This window comes from Stenella coeruleoalba (assembly GCF_951394435.1).
Source record: "Stenella coeruleoalba genome assembly, chromosome: 3".
Lineage (NCBI taxonomy): Eukaryota > Metazoa > Chordata > Mammalia > Artiodactyla > Delphinidae > Stenella > Stenella coeruleoalba.
In genome coordinates this window covers 118,723,008-118,744,896 of record NC_137148.1, presented here as the reverse complement: position 1 = coordinate 118,744,896, position 21,889 = coordinate 118,723,008, and the positions used below count along the sequence as shown (strand labels likewise).

General features: G+C 43.5%; 2 protein-coding genes across 8 annotated transcripts in view; one reads left to right on the top strand and one right to left on the bottom strand.

The window, feature by feature from the left end:
- The window catches only part of FGF1 (fibroblast growth factor 1), a 103,011-nt gene extending 93,885 nt beyond the window's left edge, over positions 1-9,126 (top strand). Inside the window, exons 4-5 of one of the 2 annotated variants that reach the window (XM_079916671.1) lie at positions 584-687; positions 5,363-9,126. In XM_079916671.1, coding sequence (XP_079772797.1) covers positions 584-687; positions 5,363-5,554 — 296 coding nt within the window. In that variant the 3' untranslated portion in view covers positions 5,555-9,126. Of the gene's footprint in view, positions 1-583; positions 688-5,359 lie in introns of both variants that reach the window. The other variant, XM_079916670.1, reaches the window with a different exon arrangement.
- LOC307183733 (uncharacterized protein) overlaps positions 1-21,889 on the bottom strand; it is a 355,278-nt gene that overhangs the window by 111,781 nt on the left and 221,608 nt on the right. The gene's annotated exons all lie outside the window — the stretch shown is intronic.

Genomic DNA, 21,889 nt, shown 5'->3' with positions numbered 1-21,889 from the left:
ACTGAACTTCATTGTGGGTGAGTTACCTGAGTTTCTTATGTGCCAAGCAATCTAACTTCCTGGGAACCTCTTCTATCTGGGAAAATAACACTATCAGATTTTGAAAAATAACAATCTGTCCACGAGAAGCTCCCACACCAGGAAGGCCCGGGCCATAAAAAGGCACCCCTGCCAAAGCAGGTTGATAACTGAAACTGAACACCCTCAGGCTGGCCGGTTGCCGACTCTATGATCCCCCCAAGATCACTGGGATGATGGAGCCAGGGAAGTGAATGCTGTTTCCTCCTGTGACAGTGCCCGTAAAGTGCACGTGGGGTCACGTTGTAACGAACAAGGCAGATGGGTGGGCGAGCCCGCCATCCTCTCTCCTTCCCTCGAGAACATGATTCCCAATGGACAGCTTTCTTTGGAGGGCAAAGAAAAAGGAACTGTATTTCTATGTTTTGATTAATTTGAGGCTCATCCTTGAGGGCTCTGTGAGATGAATGAGCAGAATTTTCCGTGGCTAACTGTCTTGGCCGCCAGGCCCTATCGGCAAAAGCTTAGTGTTTATTTACTTTTGCTCGTGTTATTTTTATTTCAGTTCAGCTGCAGCTCAGTGCGGAAAGCGTGGGGGAGGTGTATATAAAGAGTACGGAGACTGGCCAGTACTTGGCCATGGACACCGACGGGCTTTTGTACGGCTCAGTAAGTATGAGGCTGACATGCTTCCAGACTCGGCCAAGGTTTGAGGTTTCCAGAAATCTTGTTACATGGAGTGATGCAAACTATAAAGCGTCAATTAGTCTCTGTTTGTTATTTTTTCCAGCAGGATTCCCACCCTCCACCCTGCCTTATTTTAGGCACAAACATAAAAGAGTTTCTTGCGGGATTCTCTCAAAATACTCCAACGTATTATCACATAGACAAAGAGAAAAAACATTGATTGAAATTTTAGTAACTCATCCAGTCACTCGCTCCAGAATACCCAATCCCACTTCATTATTTCATTCCAAAAATGTTTCTTGAGCATCTACTATGGGCTATGTAGGTGTGTCTCTTAAAGCTTTTTACAAAAATTGCAGAGCCCAGACTCTAGCAGTTGATATTTCATGCATAAAACTTTGAAAATAGCCCTTTTATTCTGGAAGCGTCACCTAAAAGGATAAAAAGTTTAATAACTTGGGCTTCCCTGGTGGCGCAGTGGTTGGGAGTCCGCCTGCCGACGCAGGGGACACGGGTTCGTGCCCCGGTCCGGGAGGATCCCACATGCCGCGGAGCGGCTGGGCCCGTGAGCCATGGCCGCTGGGCCTGCGCATCCGGAGCCTGTGCTCCGCAACGGGAGAGGCCACAACAGTGAGAGGCCCGCGTACCGCAAAAAAAAAAAAGAAAACAAAAGTTTAATAACTTAATTCAACAAACATTGAGCAAACGCCTCCTGTTGTCCAAGTACAGTTGGGTACTGAGAGGGTGCAAAGGTGAATAAGCCACATCCTTGCCCTGGAGAAGCAAAGTCCAAGAGTCTATTCAGTAGCTAAAATCCTGCTGCATCTCCTGCTCCATCTCTCTCCTAGTTAATGCTTTATATATGTTTGACTCGGTACATATTGATCTTTGTGAGAAAAGAAGAGAATAGGGTCAATCTGATTTTGTCCCCATTGGTATCTCTGGTAAACGATTTGAACGGAAAGAGAGCTGAAGCCAATGGCTGCAGGTTTTGAAAATATTTCTGGAGTTCAATGATCCTTTCTCTGTAGCCTAACAACTGAACATTAAGGCTTCACCAAACCCCCTTCTTCCCTTTTATGAAAGATGTCTACCAAAAGGCACCCAGTAGGTGGGATTTTAGTTTGGGGCTCCCTTTAACTTACATCAAATCGCCAAGTAGCAATGGGCAAAGGAAACTCCCTCTTGAAGCTGTAATCTCAGCCAGAGTTTGGGATGTGAACACAAGTTCATTTTTTTTCATGCTGCCCACTAGGGCTCAGGAGATGAGACCATCAGAGGAACAGGTAGTTCCTGCAGGCTGTTTGCTGAAATATGGATTGATTTGGACAACTTGAAAGGGTTTGGAGCTAGGCAGTGACTGGTACATAGGGAGTAGACTTTTTTTTTCAGGCAGGCCTTCCAATCAGCAATAAAATCAACAGGCCAATCAATCATTCAATCTCAGACTCATAAATGAATCCCATGCCTCTGCCACTTTGGCAAGTTACTCACCTACTCTGAACCTTGTGTGAAACGAGGACAGTAATGGATAATTACCGCATACTTACATACTTAAGAAGAGTCAGAGAGACAACGCACAGAACCCGCCCACTGGTGTAGCAATGGCAGCTATAAGGCAGTCGGTTTACAAATCCCTTACCCTCATTATTTCTTGCATTATGTGTTACAATTTTATGGCTTTTCCTCCTTTAAATCAATTCTGATGTTTATTATAACCTTCTCGTACTTGTATAAAAATTTGATAAAGACTCCCCTAAATCCAGATACGTCTAGGCTCCAGACACCCCCTTCTCCCACCATAGTCCTGGACATCACTGATTCACCTGACATGTTCATAGGGTGATATTAATACATTATGCCTAAGAATTTTTATATTCCCCCATTGATAAAGATAAGTTCTAAAATATCTCAGGGCTCTGCCTCATGCTCTTAACCCATTTTAGGTATTCATCCATCCTGATACAAATTCACGTGTGTGGAAAGGACATATTTATTTAAAAAAAATAAGTCTGAAAGGCTCTAAAACATTAATATATTTATCTTTGGGAGTGCTACACGGCTGATTTTATAATATATGAATGCCTTTCTGAATTTTCCAAATTTTTTACAGTCGGTATCTGTCACCTATGTAATTGGGAAAAAGCATGCTAAATATAAAAAAGAAGTTAATTAAAACAATAGGCATGAATCAACTCTTCATCCCCGGGCCCGTGGCACTGCACGAAGTGCACAGTAAGCACTGACAAATCCTGGTTGAGGCACAGGTAGAGCATCTCCAATTTGGCCTGCTGACTCAGCCTGGGACTCAGCCATTCTGTGTGTCAACCGCTCTAGTGTAACAGACACATCAGGTGGGGGACGTGGCCGCCCCGAGCTTCGTCACAGAACACAGGCCTGATGCCCACTGAGCGGTGTCATGGGGTGACTCCTCCCTTGCAGGAGAGTGGGCAACCCACCCAGGTCCAAAACTGCCTACCTCCTCCCACCCTTGACAACGTGCATCGAACCATAATGTCTGGATGAGTTCCTCTAGAGGCAACAGAGTCACCTAATTAAATATTACATCTATGTCCCATCTTGTTCCAAAATGATCTGAAGTGTCTCACCCAGTTGTCACTGCACTAGACTACAGATGAAAAAGGGGCAGAACACTTCCTGTTATGTAGTTCCTTACTAAACAAAGGTAACTTTTCTGAATACTTTAATGAACTCAAGAATCAGATTACATTCATCACCTAGCTGATGTGCACCTATTATCTGCAAAATTCTTTGTCTTGGGGGAGACACAAGGCTGACAAGATTCCATCTCTTCCCTCAGTAGGACTGACAGTCTAACAGACAAACATGCCACAAATAGAGAATAAACAATAGGACTGGAAACCACCAGAAAGGGACTCACCAACCACTATATGGGTGAAGAGGTAATATAGAGATCACATGACTTGGAATTGGAGCAAAGTCCATACACAGCATATGTATGTTAATACTCCTGTTTATATCCAAATATAATAAATGTATTCTAAAATCTTGACAAACAGAAAGGGCAAAGAACTGGGATTCCTCCCACTCTAACAGATGAATTTTAGTAAAACAGTAACTGTTGGTAGATATTTTCAATGTAATTGCACTATTTAATATGTATTAACTATCTCTCCAACTTAATAAATTTACATTTGCATTGGATCCCACTGTGTGGATGTACCGCTATCCACTTAACCAATCACCTTTCCATGGGTATTTACGTTGTTTCCAATATGTCACCATTATAGCCAATACTTCAAAGAACATCCTTGAAAATACCACTATCTCATAAGCGTCAGTTCCTAGAAGTGAAATCCCGGATTCAAGGGTAATGCATATTTTAAATTTTGATACTTATTGCCAAAGTCCCCTCACAAAGTTTCCATCAACTTATCTCACCAACAGTGTCTGACAGTGACTATTTCCCACTCTCCCCCATACTAAGACTTGTAAATCTTTTTGCTCTTTGCAGATGTTATAGCCAACATATTAAATCATTTTTGAATTTGCATCTTCTTGCTAGTGAGATTAAATATGTTTTCATAGGTTTATCACCGATTTTTTTTTTTTTTTTTTTTTTGCGGTACGCGGGCCTCTCACTGTTGTGGCCTCCCCCGCCGCGGAGCACAGGCTCCGGATGCGCAGGCCCAGCGGCCATGGCTCACGGGCCCAGCCGCTCCGCGGCATGTGGGATCCTCCCGGACCGGGGCACGAACCCGTGTCCCCTGCGTCGGCAGGCGGACTCTCAACCACTGCACCACCAGGGAAGCCCTTATCACCTATTTTTAAAACAGCAGACATAGTATGCCATTTTGATAATACCCTAAGTTTCTATCGATATGGCCCTATCTATGTCTCTCTGTGTGCTCATACATAAAGAGGTACAGAAGGATGTTCATCAACTGTTAGTAAGTGCCTATATCTGGGTGGGTGCGCTTTGGGGTGATTTTTTTCTTTCTTTTTTTTAAAGTAAAGTTGTGCTTTTCTTTTTTACAAGTACCAGTCTTTTGATAAGTAGCAAAAAAAACAAAAATCTATTCTCACTGAAAAAAAAAATCCTTTAAGTTCCAGGACATGTTTTATGCTTAGGACACATTTTATGCAAGCATTTATGTTCATAACAACACTAAAGTAAAACCCTGATACTGTTGGTGAAAATCACAAGGGTGTAAAGTATAATTGGTAGGTTTTCATTTATTCTTCAAGACCAAACTTAAGAATGCCCCACTGCATCAGAGTCTAGTTTTACCCATTTTGGACGCTTTTCATGGTCAAACCTAGGTGCCAGGCCTCTGCAGAGACAAAAGACCCAGCTCTACCCTTAAGGTACTTAAAGTCATTCAGGATTTCCCAAGTGGGAGACTCTAGGGTCCTGAGCAGAGCAGAGGTGAGGGGAGTTTACATAACAGCAGATGTACATTGAAGGCTCATTATGTACTGGGTCCCGTTCCAAGTCGTCATTTCTATCCTCAGAGACAGGTTCCGTTATTTTCCCAATGTCGCTGAAGAAGAAACTGAAGCACAGAGAGCCTCACTAATTTGCCCAAGGTCACACAGCCAGTAAACAGAGGAACCCGATCTAAAACCACTCACTAATCATTCTACTCTTTCCCGGTTTTATTTTTTTTAGCAGACACCCAATGAGGAATGTTTGTTCCTGGAAAGGTTGGAGGAAAACCATTACAACACCTACGCATCCAAGAAGCATGCAGAAAAGAATTGGTTCGTTGGTCTCAAGAAGAACGGAAGCTGCAAACGCGGTCCTCGGACTCACTACGGCCAGAAAGCAATCTTGTTTCTCCCCCTGCCAGTCTCCTCCGATTAAAGAAATCTGTGCTGGGTGCTGATCACTCCAGAGGAGCCCGAAGGGGTCCTCACCCGGTTGACCCCAAATTGTACCCTTGATCGTTGGCCGCGCTAACCCCTGGCCCACAGAGCCTCAACTTGTAACGTGCTTCTAAACGCCCAGTTCACTTTTTTTGTAAAGCCCTTCACCCTGGCACAGTTTGGAACCGAGGGACCAAATGGCTTTTAGGGGCCAACTGGCTGGCCAGTCTGGGTCTGGTTTGGAAGTCCAGTTGCCTCTGGGCATCTGATGCAGGCTGAGCCTCCTAATGCATGGGTGGAACCAAATGAAGTGTGAGCAGAGGGCTGCCAAGTGGGCTGTAACTGCATGCAATTCCCTCTACAGAGTAAACCCTGCCCGCAAGTCCCCTGAATATCTGGCATGACTCCCTTTCATCCTTTCAATCCCCCACGATTATTAGCAGAGAAGCTATGGCTCCGTTAGAGGAAGGCAGCTTTCCATGAGTGGAAACAGGGATGAATAAATCCCCTCTCAGAAGGGATTCAAATGGCAAGGGGAGACTGACTGGATTCTAGTGGACAGCTTAGAAGGATGGGATCTCAAGGCGCAATGAATGAAGGCTGGGAAGCTCAGGCACAGGAGAGCAGAATGAAGGCAAAACCTTGCGAGTTCTTACAACGCCTTGACTTCCCCAAGGTTATTCGGCAGCAGGAAGCCCCTCGATGATGTCAGGTGGAGAAGAGAACTAGGTTCTTGATAAACGCCAGGACTCTGGGTATTGGGAAATTCATTTGGGTCTGGGGAGTGGGTGTGGGAGTGATGAGAAAGGGAAACATGGGCTGAGGGGACATTATCCTCCAAAGAGGATGATTCTAGAAGTGAGAAGGAAAGAGAAGGGGATGCCATGACCTGTGCTTGGCCACCAGAAAGCGGAGGCTTTGGGGTCCTGGGGCAGTGCTTACAAATCACATGGGCATCTTGTTTGACTGCAGGTTCTGGTTCAGTAGGTCTGCCGTAGAGTTTTCCCATTTCTCACAAGCTCCCAGGTGCTGTAGATGCTGTTGCCTCCCCACCCCCCCCCCGCCCCCTCCGCCCCGTACTTTAAGTAGCAAAGTCCCTAAAAGCGTTATTCAAATGAAGGGGGCTCAAACCCGACCCTCCCGGCCACACCCTTAAAAATGCACGTCCCCTGGATCTTCCCGCACTCAGGCAGCATCAGCAGTCACGCCTGAGTTAAGGAGCCGGGGTTTAAGGCACTTTGGCCCAATGCCTGTAAAATGCCCATTTAGAAGATATACAAAAGCATACTTCAAAAACGTTAAACGCTCACAAACAGCTTTTCCCAAGACGCCATTTGTGTGACGGTGACTTATATAAATATGCTTCCTGCTTAAAGTAAACTTGACCCAAGCGGCTAGCAAATTAGAAATACCATTCATCTCTGACATGATGCTGTTGCCATGTAAAGGCCTTTAATAAGCCATTTAAATTTACTGTGAGACTATACCTTTTAGGCACATTTAAAAATATATAGCTCAAAGGCAGTTAAACTGATTAGCACTCAGCCACCGAGAATGATAATAATAGGATATGATATATAAGCTCCTCAATTATCTACTACTTAGACTACATTTACCTTAGAAAATGAGATTTCTCTTTGTTTTCCACTGTGCTGTTCTAAATTTTCCTTTGCAAATGGGGATTCTTAAGCAATGATATAATTGTGCATAAAAACTGATGAGAATGCTAGCTCATGTTTTATGATCAACTGCAGTAATTATTAATGGAAAGGTAATTCCTTAGTAACTGAACTATTTTGAATGGAAGAAAAATGACAATTTGTGAAAGTTCAGTGTGATACTACAATTGTGGGACTGAAACACGTTAACGCTACAGTTATATCATTCTGCATTTGTACAGCAAAACGTTTCATAACTGTTTTTGTTTTTGTAACTTGGATAAGACAATTTGATTTTATTTTAGTAAATCTTTGCAGGCAAGTTGGGAATAGTGCACTGTGGCTTGACATCTCTTGACTATGAAGATTTGGCCAGAAAAAGGTACCCACAGAGGAAATCCAAGATATTTATAATGGTCCATAATTTTTAGTGTATGAATCAAATTCAAGTATAACATTGGCCAAAAAAAATGAAAGCTGTGGCTAACAGATGAGATGGAAGTCTGTGGTTGCAGAGACCCAAGGCATTGAGAGGAAATACTACTGTGACCTTGACAACCTCAGCCCAGTCGCTATTCCTGTATTTGTTCAATGAATATGTAAGTGCCAACGGTGTGCCAGGCGTTTTACTGGGTCCTGGGGCCCCTGGGAACCTTGTCTGTCTGGTTTGCTGCTGTATTCTCTCCCAGGGCATTATATTTATGACGCAAGATGCTGAGGATTCATTTCTTTCAGTCAAGTAAAAACAGAGACTTTGTAAGTTCCTGCTGAATAAACAACAAGTCCCAGAAACCAAGGTTTTGGAAGAATTAGCAATCCCCAGCATAAGATAAACCTCTATGGAAGTGTCAGAGGACATGGCAAGGTAAACCTAACACTTCAACTGCAGAACCGTGTCAGTTCAGGGGGACCACTTTCAAATCAGGAAAAAAAAGGCTGTCCGGTCTTGTAAGAAGGGAGTCAGTGGCAGCTGCCTGCTCCGTTTTGAACATGTTCTCGTTCCTCAAACATGGAGCATTCCGGTTGCTCTCTCTCTCTCCCTTGAGAAAGTCCTGGAGCCATCTGCCCATCAGATGCCTCTCGTGTGGATTCACTTTCAGGCCAACTGTTAGGAATTGCCTGACATTCTATACAAAGCATCAGGAAAGTATATGCTTTTGGATTGTTTTCAATGTGGTGGTGGAGGTGGTGGAGATCTGTTTCCTTGGAAGGGGTGATAATTAAAGCCCCCTATGGCCAACAGTGTGGACTTACAAAAAACTGACTGGAGCATCACATGTTACTGAAGATCAGGGTCCTTGCTTTGTGTTAGAGACGGAGCCCAGGCCCTCAGCCTTGTAGAACATACTGTTCAAATCAACCAAGTTCCTGGGCTACAAAGCAGACCTCTGAAGAAGAAGATGCTTGTCATTTTACATCACTCTCTCTTTTTTTTTGCACCTTAAAAATATTAATAAATGTTCCACTTATAGGGGATAATGTGTCTCTGACTTTTTGAGCATCATCATGTCTCGTCTTCCTATTGAAGGACTTAGCCAGCATCCCTGAGGTGTGGCTCCTTGGTTTTCTACACTTAGCTTGTTATCAGATATGAAACTTTGAAGGCTGATAGGAAGAATATTTTTCATTTTGTTTGGAAACCTAAGGCAATCATGGTGCTTTTCTAGGGATCCATTAGGGAAATGTATTCAGGAAGTTTGCCCCCTGAAGCAAGGACCATAACTAACGCAGCTGACACTATTTCTTCATCCGTAGCACATGAAATTATGCTACCATCGTAAAGCTGACCAGCTTGCGCTTCGGCAAAAACACAGTGACCTGAAAAAAATGTTAAGGACTTATTTACAATTTTAAGTCAATGGCAAGAGGTGCATCTCTTGCATCTCCAGGACCTTGATGTGGGGCTAGAGGTTTGCCCATCAGATTTTCTGAAATTATTATCACATTGAAAAACATCTCCTCAAATAAACTCCTGAATCTTATGACTTCTTATTCTTAGGAGGAAGTACACTGTTGCCTAGACATTGTGGCAGAATCAGATCACACACATGCACACTCGCACACATGCAAACATATGCACACACTTACTACATATGCATGCCTGCTCACATATACACATGCATCTATAAAAAACAGTTGGGCGGTGTTTGCTCACTCAACGAATTACATATCACCATCAATCCCTCCTTTTCTTTTTAAAGTTGCCTAAGGCAGTATTCTTCTACTTTTTGGAGCTGGAGCAACTGTAAGAACTACATTTTTTCTATCCCATTTTCCAACCCAGCACATATATTACCTTTAACATACACACAACTGAAACCAAAAAATGTCACAAAATTATATATATGAAATGCTCTGAGATTTTTCTATTACACTCCCCTAAAAGAGGCTGGTCAAAGATCAATTAAATGGGGTCATGACATTCAGAGTCACAACCACAGTTTGAAAAACACTGGCTTAATGTAACCATTCTTCTTCCCAAAGATGACCAGACCCTACCAGGATCCTGTATTATGACTTTAGTGTTTTCAAAGGCACGGTTTGTTCTTGAATAAACAGTACAAGGGGACTTCCTGTTACCCACGAACCACCTGTTTAGAGGGCATCGTGGATTCTTTTAGCTGGTTTGCTACTAATGCACTATGAATGCAATGATGCAGACCCCACAGGCAGCCACTGCTGCCTCCAATGCTGGTCTTAGCAGATTTCTGCTCTCAGAGCCCCGGAGACCTTGACCCTCTCCCCTGCTACGGAATTCTCATCACTTTGGGGCTTGAGGTCATTCCCTCCTTAACTCCCACAGTCTTCACTTCATTCCTCTCTCTAGCCCCAACAATTCCTACTTCGTAACCATTTCTAAACAATACATGAAAAGTGGACTGAGCCAGGAAAAGACTAGAAACCCAGGGCCTCTGAGCATCCTCCCCAGCCTCCATCACTTTTTGGAAATGACGCTCTTATCTACCTAAAAAAAAAAAAAAAAAAGAGTGTACCATTCATGACTCAGTCACAAGATAAACATCATTGCTACCAGACTATATCTTATTCAGAGATTCAAAAATTCCCATCTTTGCTGAACCAACCGAAAAGTGTAACCCTGTGCCCTAAATGTTTGAGGGGTTAGGGTGGCTGAGAATTGGCCTCTTACGGGGGAACTGGACTGCAAAGAGAAAAATATAAACGAAGTCACCTTTCATAGTTCTCTGAGTGACGTCCTGCCTGCCCTGTGGCAAAGGGGGGAGGGGAATCCCAAATCCTTAATGGCTTTGGGGTTGTTAGCTATTAATAAGCATGGTAAAAGTGACACACTAAACAAAGATGCGCCCTTAACTCGACTTTCACAAATTAAAAAAATGCTTTTCAGGAGCAGTAGTGCAAAGTAAGAAGCCCAGGTAGGCAGTGGGACGTGTATGCTTTCCATTTCAAAATTCCTAAGGATTTGTTTGACAAGCGTTAAAAGTTGAAATGATAGCTCATAAAAAGTTGCACACCGCCCCTCCTTCCTACTTGGCTCCCTAAACCTGCTCTTCACCCCCAGAAAGACTCTCTTTGCCACCATACGTAAAATTTACTCTAAAATCTAGGCAGACAACTTAGCACCTGAGACGTGGGGATCTGACATCGGACGCTCCAGATCCCCAGGATTCATCTAATATCCTCTCAGGTTACAAGGGAAATGTACTAAGTGAGTCTTGGGACCTTTCTGTAACATGGTACCCACTTTGCGGTTGACATATTGACCATGACATACTACACTGTTAGCTTTCCACCAACAGCTATAAAATTAAAGAGAGAAACCAGGTCACACACAGCCTGAAGCCAGAGAGTGGATCTGCTTTAAAAAACGCATATATTGTAGGACCTTGTTTTGGTGTTTTGGGGTCTTCTGGGGGGTCTGAGAATGTCTGTGATGTGGGGAGGGTGTACTTCCCAAGTTGCTTCCTTCCTTCGTGGCTTCCCACTGTCACACAGGCTAAATTTATACACTCAGCAGCTAAACATTGGTGTCTATTTTATTATATAAACAAGCAAAACCTCACCATGTCCCCGATGTGCTTTTCTATCAGCCTTAATGAAGGGTTGGGCATTCCCTCTTTGGAACTGTGTTCAGTGTCAGGATCTGGTGCACTTGGCTGCAGCTTCTGGGATGTAGCTGTAGGCAGGCAATTTGTGCAGATCATCACAGAAACACATGTCATTGTGATTTTCGTATGTTTTCCTGCCTCAGGAGAAAAATTTTCTGTGTGACCTAGCGATACATAAGAGCAAGATGCCAGATTATTTTACTGATTTGCCTCAGCCCCAAACATTTTCTCCAAAATAAGTTATAGGAATGTTATTCCGTATTAACATGTTTTGTGTACATTGTAGAAGCAGGACTGCTCATAGCCTGGGAATGTCAACTGCATTCAGAGTTCCATCAGTTCCTATAGAAATGAACGGTAACATCTATGGCATTCTCAAAATAGGAGCACCTGCGTTAGGATCCCTGAATCTGACCTGGGAAATGGTGTTTGTTTTAGAACTGGCCAGATTATTTCTGATTAAATACAGGATAAAAATCCAATCCAGGGTGGCTGTGCAGAGGGGACAAATGAGAGAGAAACTGGTCTCTTTATCCTTGGTGCTACTGGAACATGTCACATAATATTTAATTGGAGTGAAGACGAGAGACGGTTTTACAGATTGCTTGAAAATATGTAACTCCCAAGCAACCTAAACATCTGGGGAGAGTTCGATACGGCAGAAGCCTAGTCCATCCAGTCCAGTCCGCAAGATGAACAGCAGCAATAAATTGAAAAGGAAGCATCCTTCCTCAGTTCCCCACTAATTCACCCACCGCCTACCGAGCGTCTAGCACTGGGTTAGTCAGGGTCTGATCGGGAGACAGAAACCATGGCAATAATTTAAACAGGAAAATGTTAATGGAAAGAATTTTTAACTAGTAAAAAGAGATTGACTACAAAGGGGTAAAGCGATCTCTGAAGATAAGTGGAACAGCAGATGTAGGGAGCAGTTACTATCCCCAAGGCTGAGGAAAGTATTCAAGGAAGGAACAAATTTGCGAGGGGCCCTTCTCTGGAGAATGAGATTCAGACTTCATGGGCTATGGCCCACAGGGGATGGAGTATCTCACTACGGTGCTTCAGGGAGCTTCCCACTGGAACACTGGTGAAACTCCGGAAGCAACTTGCTGGGGTGCCAGTGACACTCACTGGAGGTCGTGTACCACCAGGTCTCCAGCAGGAAGCTGCACAGTAGCCACTGGGCCACAGGAGCAAGAAGAAAAGCGCAAGAACCGCAGGGAAAAGCCCCTTCCTCTCGCAGTGGCCCTCCAGCGCCCTCTACTGACAAACCTTAAGTTGGTTGCTGGCAAAGGAGAAATGATTACATGGTCCAGCTCCAGTATCAAAACATGATTTAAATACCATGCTGGGCACAATGAGAAGATGAACAAATGCGGTCCTCACCCTTAAAAAGCTTCTGACAGCAGTGAAGAAAGTCCCTACATGAAAGCATCAAGTTTTTTCAGCTTTGTCCCTTTAAAAAATGCCATCTTTCTAAAGCCCTCTAAGCTTCTCTGTATGTTCAAGGTACTTCCTTTAGATATTGTTAAGTCAGTCACTCATTTAAATCACCCAAACCAAAGTACTACCCACATACAGAAGAAGGTAACTCTGGGGTCAGACTGGCTGAGTTGGAGTCCTGGCTCTTCCATCTACTGATTTGGTAACTTGGGGCAGGTTACTTAATCCTCTGTCCTCTGTTTCCTCCTCTGTAAAATGAGGATACACACAGTACCAACCTCACAGGCTTGTTGGGAGGTTCCAGTGAGATGGAGACATGCAAGAATTTTTAACACAATATCTGGCATATGATAAGGACTGAATAAACACGTGCTACTATTTTTATTAAAATATGATTATACACACTATGTAATATGATAGGGCTTAAAATGATCTTTTAGAGTCTCCATTTAGGTTCCCAGTGATTGTTTTCATGAACTTACATTTGGAGAGAGGTTGCTTCACAGCAATTCATTTGAAAAAGACACAAGAATCTTAACTGCCTCCAAGCTTACTTCTGTAAAGCACAGATTACGTTACGGAATTGTCCTACTGTAGTCTGAGCTGGTTAGGCCACATCTGGGCTACTGCGTCTCATTTCAGATGCTGCATATTAAGTTTCGCAAATTTAAAAACACGTTACGGGGAGGCTAAAAGACGAAGAGTAAGGGGCCAGAAAAGCATATGCCAAAAAAACAGTGGAAGAAATGAGGTGAGTTCAGTCAAGGGAAGATTTAAAATGAGATATTGTGGCTCTCTTCAGATCGTTCAAGGCTCATTTTGTTTTTCTTGGTCATAGCCAAAATGAATACAGGTATTTGGAACTTGACGAGGAAGCGATTTTTGGTTCAGTACAAAGCAGAAAACATTTCTAACAACTACAGCCATTCCAACCATGGTTGAAGCACAGCCACAGACAGTGATTGACATCTGCCACTCCCGCCTCGAAGCCTGGATGGACACCTGTGGTCGACTCTGTGAGGCATCATCCAGGTCTCCCTTCAGAAATGACCCTCCCAGCTGCTGACAGTATTACCTGCAGGTAGATGGCCTTGGTGAGGAGAGCTGCCTTGCCCAAGAGCACGCCCCTCTGAGGTGGCCTGCGTATGGACATAACTGCCCGGCCAACTTCGGGCAGCCCTGAAGGATCAATCCAGCTTCAGACCTTCTCATAAAGTCAGCTGAGGCCTCTACACTGAGACTGCCTCAACTTCTCCTTCTGCCCTGTCCTGCCTCCTTCCTTCCTACAGGCGTTGATCCTAAGATCCCTAATAAACTTCTGGCATGCTAATCTTCATCACGGAGTCTGCTATCAGAGAAGCTTGCCTGGGATAACACTTCTCCAGGATGCTCGAGGCACTGCTCTGAGCAGGGTAACTGCAAAGGTCCCCCACAGCCCCGTGACCCTACACAGTCTGTGGGTATCCAAAGCTGAATGTTCTAAGTCTACAAAGTTCCAACCTGTCTCTACTGCGTGCGTCCATGTGGATGACCCTCAAGAGAAATCTCGGCCTTCTTTCTACTCATCTGACCTGCGGCTGGCCTGATGTCACTGGGAGGGGCACCTGTTGAGTCATTAAACTGTTCATTCAATCACTTGTCCAGCCTTTCAATAAATATTTATGACGGCCCAAATATGCACCAGGCCTGGTGGGTACAACAGCGCACAAAGAGGCTCTCTTTTGGAGCTTACGTTCTAGTGATGGGAAACATATGAACATACTATTTCCCAAATTTCAGTCATTTGCATACTGCTTCCAAAATGTTTGCCTATATGCCCATTGCCTGATCACGGTACTTCTTATTCACATGGCTTATGAAAGGTGGATTCCCAGTTTTATCTGCTTTAGGCCTACTGCAAGCAGAAATATTCACAAAGGGATAAGCTCCTACTACATAGATTTTTTTTAGTATTTATTAAACATAGAACTTTAAAAGAAAAAAATGAACACCTGCATATCATCTTTCCCATATACATATGCCACACCCTAGGAAACTATTCACACAAAGGCTCATACAGGGGAATGTAAAATTGCACGTGTGACAGGTGTTTACAAAGGAGAAGTATTCAGTGCCCTCAGAATATATAATGGGGGGAATTTAACTTCGCGGGCTTCCCTGAGGAAGTGAGCTGATATCTGCAAGAAGAGTAAGAGTTGACTAGGTCAAGAGGTGGAGTGTGTGCTGTGAAGAACATTCCAGATAGAGGCACCAGCATGTGCTAAGGCCCTGTGGCAGGAGGGAGCACAATGCCAGGGAGGCTCAAGAGTGGAAAGCATGGGGTGCACTGAGCCAGCCAGCAAGGAAGAGGTCAGCGATGGAAGAGGGAAGGTAGGTGGACTCCACTCTCCAGCACGTGTAGGTAACCAAGTGGAAGCTAAATACATCTACACGATCATTCTCTCTCCCCCTTTCCTTCCCCACACAACTGAATTTATATCACTTCTCTAGACCCTCTGCCAAAGAACACAAATAATCAGTATCAGCATGCATGTTTCTGGCCTGGGTTCAAATCTGGACTGTAAAATGTATTCCAGACTTAAAACTTTGGGGTTGAGGTTATATTTGTTAAATATTTAGGTCTTCCCCTGAGGCTTTTATTCATTCCATCCAGCAGGTGAAGTACAGGAAAAGGTTGTTTGTTTCCAACAAATCCCCTTATATCCAAAAGGAAAGCAAGGTTTGCCAGCATAGTCAAGGGTGAGAGAGAAAACAAGAAAGCAGGGATTGTGTGTCTGAGTTCCATTCATATGGAAAACATGAACTAATTGGTGTCTTCGTGCTGCTGCTTCCAGAGATTCTGAATTTAACGTTTATGTCCAAGTTTGGGTAGCTATGCTATTAATCAGTCCAAAAACAAATGAAGCAGCTTAAAAAGAATCACACAACCAAAAACCACATCCTTCACAAGATAGAAAAACAGAAGGATAACTTGGAAACTCTTCAGGCTTGGTGCCAGTTTCAGGGTTTGGGGGGGAGATTTGGCGGCCTGATGGAGACGTCTTAATCTGGGTATGAAAATAGATTTTTAAAAAATGTTTACACAGATCTAATGAGGAAAACTTGACGGACCACATTACCCTTGCAGTAACTGGCTTCTAAAAGACCTATGATCAAATAGCAACCCCATAGAAAGAACAAAGAAACGAAAGAGACAGAAAGAGAATATAGATATAATAGATTATTTTCTGTCTCCAGATTCTGTAAGAACATGACTGATTAAAACAGCCATTCAGAATTTATCTTACTCCTTTTTCTAGACGCCACAGAGACCTGCCTTCCTGACAACCAAACAAAGAAGAAAAGTTCCTGCTGCTACAGAGAAGGGATTGTAGCAGATACTGGAGAAAGAAGGGAGAAAAGGGCTCTAATGAGGAATCCGCTCCCCAGCTGGGGAACATGATATATGAACAAATCATTGAAGGCAACAGGGGGGAGCACTGAAACAAACGTGCACAGGGTGCTGCAGGAGCCCAGATGGGAGGAAAGGTTCTTTCCAAGGGAGGTGGGGAAAGCTTCCCAGAGGTGGTGTGTGACCTGCGTTGGAAGAGATGAGCAGGTGTCTGCCAGGTGGGAAAGTGGAAAAAGGAAGCAGGACCACGGGGTCTCACCCCGTTCCTGGATCAGGCACTGGAGAGTTAGCTTGTAACAGGTGAGTTATACACAGTCAAAGGCAGCCCTGAAAACCTGCAAGGAGGTGGATGCGCCATCTCCCAGGAAGTCTCTGGCATGTGTTTGGGCAGCTACGTCATATGAACGTTGTAAATAAGTAAACACCGTAATCACACTGGGCCAGCAAAGCGCTCCCAGTACGAGGGGCCCAGAAAACGTGGGTAACAGCAGAGTCCTGCCTTGCCCTCTCTCCCCTGGAAGCACATATGCACGGAGTAGACTGGCAGGCAGATCACCCACGCTATTTATCTTTCTCCTTTTTTTCTCTCTCTTTATTCCCCCATCTCTCCCTCCTGGGTGAGTAAAGTTGGTTTCTTCTGTTACCTACATGTGTGCGATGTCACTTTCCTGCCAAATATAGGGCATCAGCTTGGAATTACCCAACTCTGCTATTAAGTATATGACTTCCCTAAGCCTGGGTTTCTCCATCTCTAATACAGGGAGAATATTAAAACCTTCTTCTTGAAGTTAATGATTAAATGAACTAATCCGTGCAGACCGCACAGAACTCTGCTTGGTACAGGGTAGGTAGTCAATAACCATTCACTGCAATTATTATTACTCCAATCAGAGGAGACAGCGTGTGTCAGGACCTAGAAGTGCAAAGGAGAATGGTGTGTTTAAAGGATGGTATGCAGCATAACTAGCAAGAGGTGAGGCTAGTAAGGTAGGCTCTGGGGAATTTGTACAAGTTCTTTATTGCAGGACTACGTTCAGTCTCTGCCTTTGGGCAAGAAGGAAGCAATGGAGACTTCAAGCAGGTAAGTCATAACTCCACATTTATATTAAACTGAGATAGGTCTGGTTGGAGTATGGAAGAGAAGATGGGAAAACAAGCCAGGAAGCTACTGTAGGAGCTTGGCCTTAAGATAATGAGAAGATGAACTGATGACGATGATGATGGTGGTGGTGATGACTGCCTTAGTGAGGGTTCCACCAAAACAGATCCTGAGACCATGACATGGGTACAGGTTGGGAGCAGACCCCAAGAAGCACAAGTGAGGGAGGGAAAGTAAGACAGGGATGGCAGAAGGACCAACGAAGGTGCATCACCAATCAGGTCACTGCTGTGGACTGGGTGGGGGGGGGGGGGGCGGGCTCAGTTCCCCTGGGAGCCTCTTAGAGATAGTGGAGAAGACACCTCAGAATTGCCCCAACAAGGAACGTGGGTACTTATCCATTGATGCCATCCTTCTCTGGTTGTGAGCTTCCACTGGACGCGTAGTCCCGGCATTTCTGGGCTTCTCTGCCTCCCAACTGAGCAAAGTCGTGTCACACCCAAGGAAGTCCTTGGGCAGAGAAAAAGAGGGAGGCAGGCCCTTGAAATAAGAAGCTGTCAGTCTGTATGGGGACTGTCCACCAGGACTGCACGCGAGCTCAGAAGTGGCTGAAGAGATATGCAGCAGGGCGTGATGATGATGATGATGATGATGGTGCTAGCTACAGCAGGTAACCTTGTGAGTGCTTACTATGGGCCGGGCGTGGTGCGAAGCACTTCATTTAAAGGCATTCTATTACAGTCTTTCGTACAATCCCTAGAACATGATGATGCTATTAGTATCCCCATCTCATAGATGGGAAAACTGAAGCACCAAAAGGTTATGTGATATGTTCAAAGTCAAACAGCTAGTAAGAGATGAAGCCCATGCTTGGGCTGATGTAGTCTGACTCCAAAGCCCACACCTTCAATCACCACTGTATACTGCCTCAGAGAGAGCGGCAATGAGCTTGGACGAAGGGATGAATCTGAGAGTGGTTTAGGACAGTGCTGTCCAATATGGTAGCCACTAGCCATATGTGGCTACTGGGCACTTGGAAATACGATCAGTGCAACTGAAGAATTGAAGCTTGAATTTTATTTAATTTGAACTAATTTTAATTTAAATAGCCATGCATGGCTACTGGCCACTCCATTGGACAATGCGAAGTAAAGATTTGGAACACCCTGCCCTTGAAGAAAGTGACGATGACTTAGACCTCTACCAACATGGCAATGTTACAATGCATCATGAAATGTGTCACAGTTAATTAGTTACAAAGAGTATTTAAAATTCTGAAATTCATAAACTTTTTATTTTTGTATTTAAACAATATTTTAAAAAATAAAACTAACGTAGGTATATTGTTTTAAAAGTCATATGGTACTACAGGTTTTTAACAAAAAACAGTTGTCCCCCTTCCTATCGTACTCCTGGTTCCTGCTTCCCAGAGGCAGCCACTTTCATTCCTTCGAAACATCTCTCCTGATACTTACCTTTGTTTTTCTAAACAACATGTTGATATTTCATTTCTTGATTTTTCGTCAATATTAAATAGTATCTATAGTATCTATTGGTTTCATTCTACGGAAGATAAGGATTTAGCTTTTTACCCTAGCCCCCAGCCAGCTATATTATAGCCTCCAGCCCATCCCAGTGACCTTCCCATCCTCCCTGTATATTCACATGACATTACTGGTCAGTACAAGATTCAATGCTTACATTCCTAAAACTATGTAACCATTAGTGACAGATAAGCCACACAGATGATTGCATGTCTTTTCTTATACAAGTATGTTTTTCATTTCCTTCATTTTCAACTTTCTCGTCACTAATTCAGCCCCCACATTTCTGACAAAAGCTCTAATAAGCCTCTCAATACAGTCAACCACATTATTTAGCAGTTCAATTTTCACTGAGATGTCCCTCCTGGAGCCCTCCAATCTGTGAGGCTGCCCTCAGGGCCTCCTGTGGGACAATCTCCCTGTGATTTCCTCCACTATTTTCCTGGGATTTCTTGTGCCTCTCTCCTGTTTTAGCTCTGCTGCTCCAGGATCTCACGCAGTCTTCTTTTTTATTTAGTCCCCCAGTTTCAAATATTTCCTCCAGTAGCTTTTTTACAACTGGTCACGTGAAAAGTTATTTTACAAGAACTTTGTGCCTGAACATGTCTTCATGCTAACCTTACACTTGGGTTGACAGTCTAGCTGAGTATGAAAGTCTTAGCTGGAAATTATTCTCACTCAGAAACATGAAGGCATCGCTCTTCTGTCCCCCAAGCTTACAGTGCTTATGTGAAGAAGTGTGATGCCGTTCTGATTCCTGATCAATTGAATATCAGCTCTTCTCCTCTCTGGAAGTTTTCAATATCCTCTTTCAAACACCTCCAGTGTTTGAAAGGTTATAATAATGTGCCTTGGTGCAGATCTTTTTATTCATTGTGTTGGGTGTGCACTGGACCCTTTCAATCTAGAAATGCATGACCTTTTGAGCTAAGGAATTTTCTGGTAAAACTTCTTAATTTTCTCCTTCCCATTTACTCAGTTCTTTCTCTCTCTCTCTCTCTCTCTCACACACACACACACACACACACACACCCCCACACACACACACTCCCCCCCACCCCGCCCCCACCTCTTACAGTTCTCTCTCTCTGGAGACCCCTAATTAATACAATTTGTTAAGCATGAAAATAGTAATACGATTTTGTAAAGAAAAACCTAATGTTTGGAGATGCACGCTGAAGTATCTAGAGGTAAAATGTCATGATGTGTATAATTTACTTTACAATGGTTCAGCAAACACACGCACATAGATAAAGCAAATACGGCAAAATGTTAACTACTAAATACATGTGATGAGTGTGTGGGTCTTTATTATATTCTTTTTACTTTTCTGTTCAAAACTTCCCAGAATAGAAAGTCAAATCAAATAAGAAAATGAAAAATCAGGGCAGTAGGTAGGAATTGGCACTGTTGGGGATTCATCTGATGCCGCTGGTAATCAAGTAGATGAAGTTTTAAAAGCTTCTGTAGAGAAGTGGGGTACACAGGAGACTCGTGAGCAGGAGGGAAGCAAGAACTATTATCAAGACTACTGCTCACCAGGAGTTTCGAGAGCTATACTGTCAGTGAAGGGATGGACCAAGGAAAAGAAGTCTATCCATTGGCCTACGGATATGGGTGTCCTCAGCTCTGGATTATGAGAAAGAAGAGTTTCCCTCTAAGAATTTATAATCATGAGCCTGTGCTCAAGTAGATTTGGGCTACAAATTTATACTACATGCCTGGCCTAAGAGCCCCTGGCCTTAGAAATTAAAATAAGACGATGGTCCATGATATTCTCTGGATGCCAGGAAAAGCAAACAAAAACCTCTCTGCAGATTCAAGCCCCCAAATCAGGATGTACTATTTTTCCATGTTTAATGCGCTCCCAATCACTGGTTCATAATCCAAAAACTACTTATAAAAAGCTGAATGAGAGTGCTCACTTCGGCAGTACATATACTAAAAGTGGAATGATACAGAGGAGATTCGCATGGCCCCTGCGCAAGGATGATACACAAATTCGTGAAGCGTTCCACATTTTTTGAATTGGGAGATTGGGATTGACATATATATGCTACTATGTATAAAATAGATAACTAATGAGAACCTATGGTGTAGCACAGGGAACTCTACTCAATGTTCTACGGTGACCTAAATGGGAAGGAAATCTAAAAAAGAGGGAATATAGGTATACGTATAACTGATTCACTTTGCTGCACAGCAGAAACTAACACAACATTGTAAAGTAACTATACTCCAATAAAAATTAATTTTAAAAAAAGTTGAATGAGACAGAGACAGCAGACACAATAACTTGTTCAGCAGCACGGCTGAACACTCAAGAAATTCACGTGCTGGAAATACTAGATATTAATTGGATATAGACCATAAAATAAGCATAGTTAAAAACATTTTTCAAAAGGGACTTATAATGTGAGAAACTAAAAGACTATCGGACTTCCCTGGTGGCGCAATGGTTAGGAATCTGCCTGCCAATGCAGGGGACACGGGTTCGAGCCCTGGTCCAGGAAGATCCCACATGCTGTGGAGCAACTAAGCCCGTGCGCCACAACTACTGAGCCTGTGCTCTAGAGCCTGCGAGCCACAACTACTGAGTCCGCATGCCACAACTACTGAAGCCCGCATGCCACAACTACTGAGCCCGTGCACCTAGAGCACAAGGCACCGCAATGAGAAGTCCGTGCACCGCAACAAAAAGTAGCCCCTGCTCACCACAACTAGAGAAAGCCCACGTGCAGCAACGAAGACCCAACACAGCCAAAAATAAATATTAATTAACTAATTTTTAAAAAAAGAAGACTATCATGAGCCCTAGTCAGATTTAATTCAGAAAGGAATAAAATAGAAATTCAAATGAAAAATAGAGATATTGAAATTAACAACCAAATGGGTGGACTACTTCCAGACGACTGAAGTGATTGTGAAACACTCACACAGATAATAATGATAAAAACATGATTTTAAAGAAGTCTTTTAAAAGAGCAACCCTGGAGAGAGTCTGAAAGAGGAAGAAGAATGAGAGTTTACTCTCAAAAAATTGTCACAGTAAAGCGTAAGAATTGAGAGTTTATGTCTTCCTGGCCTGAGGTAATGCCCAACTCTTACAGCTA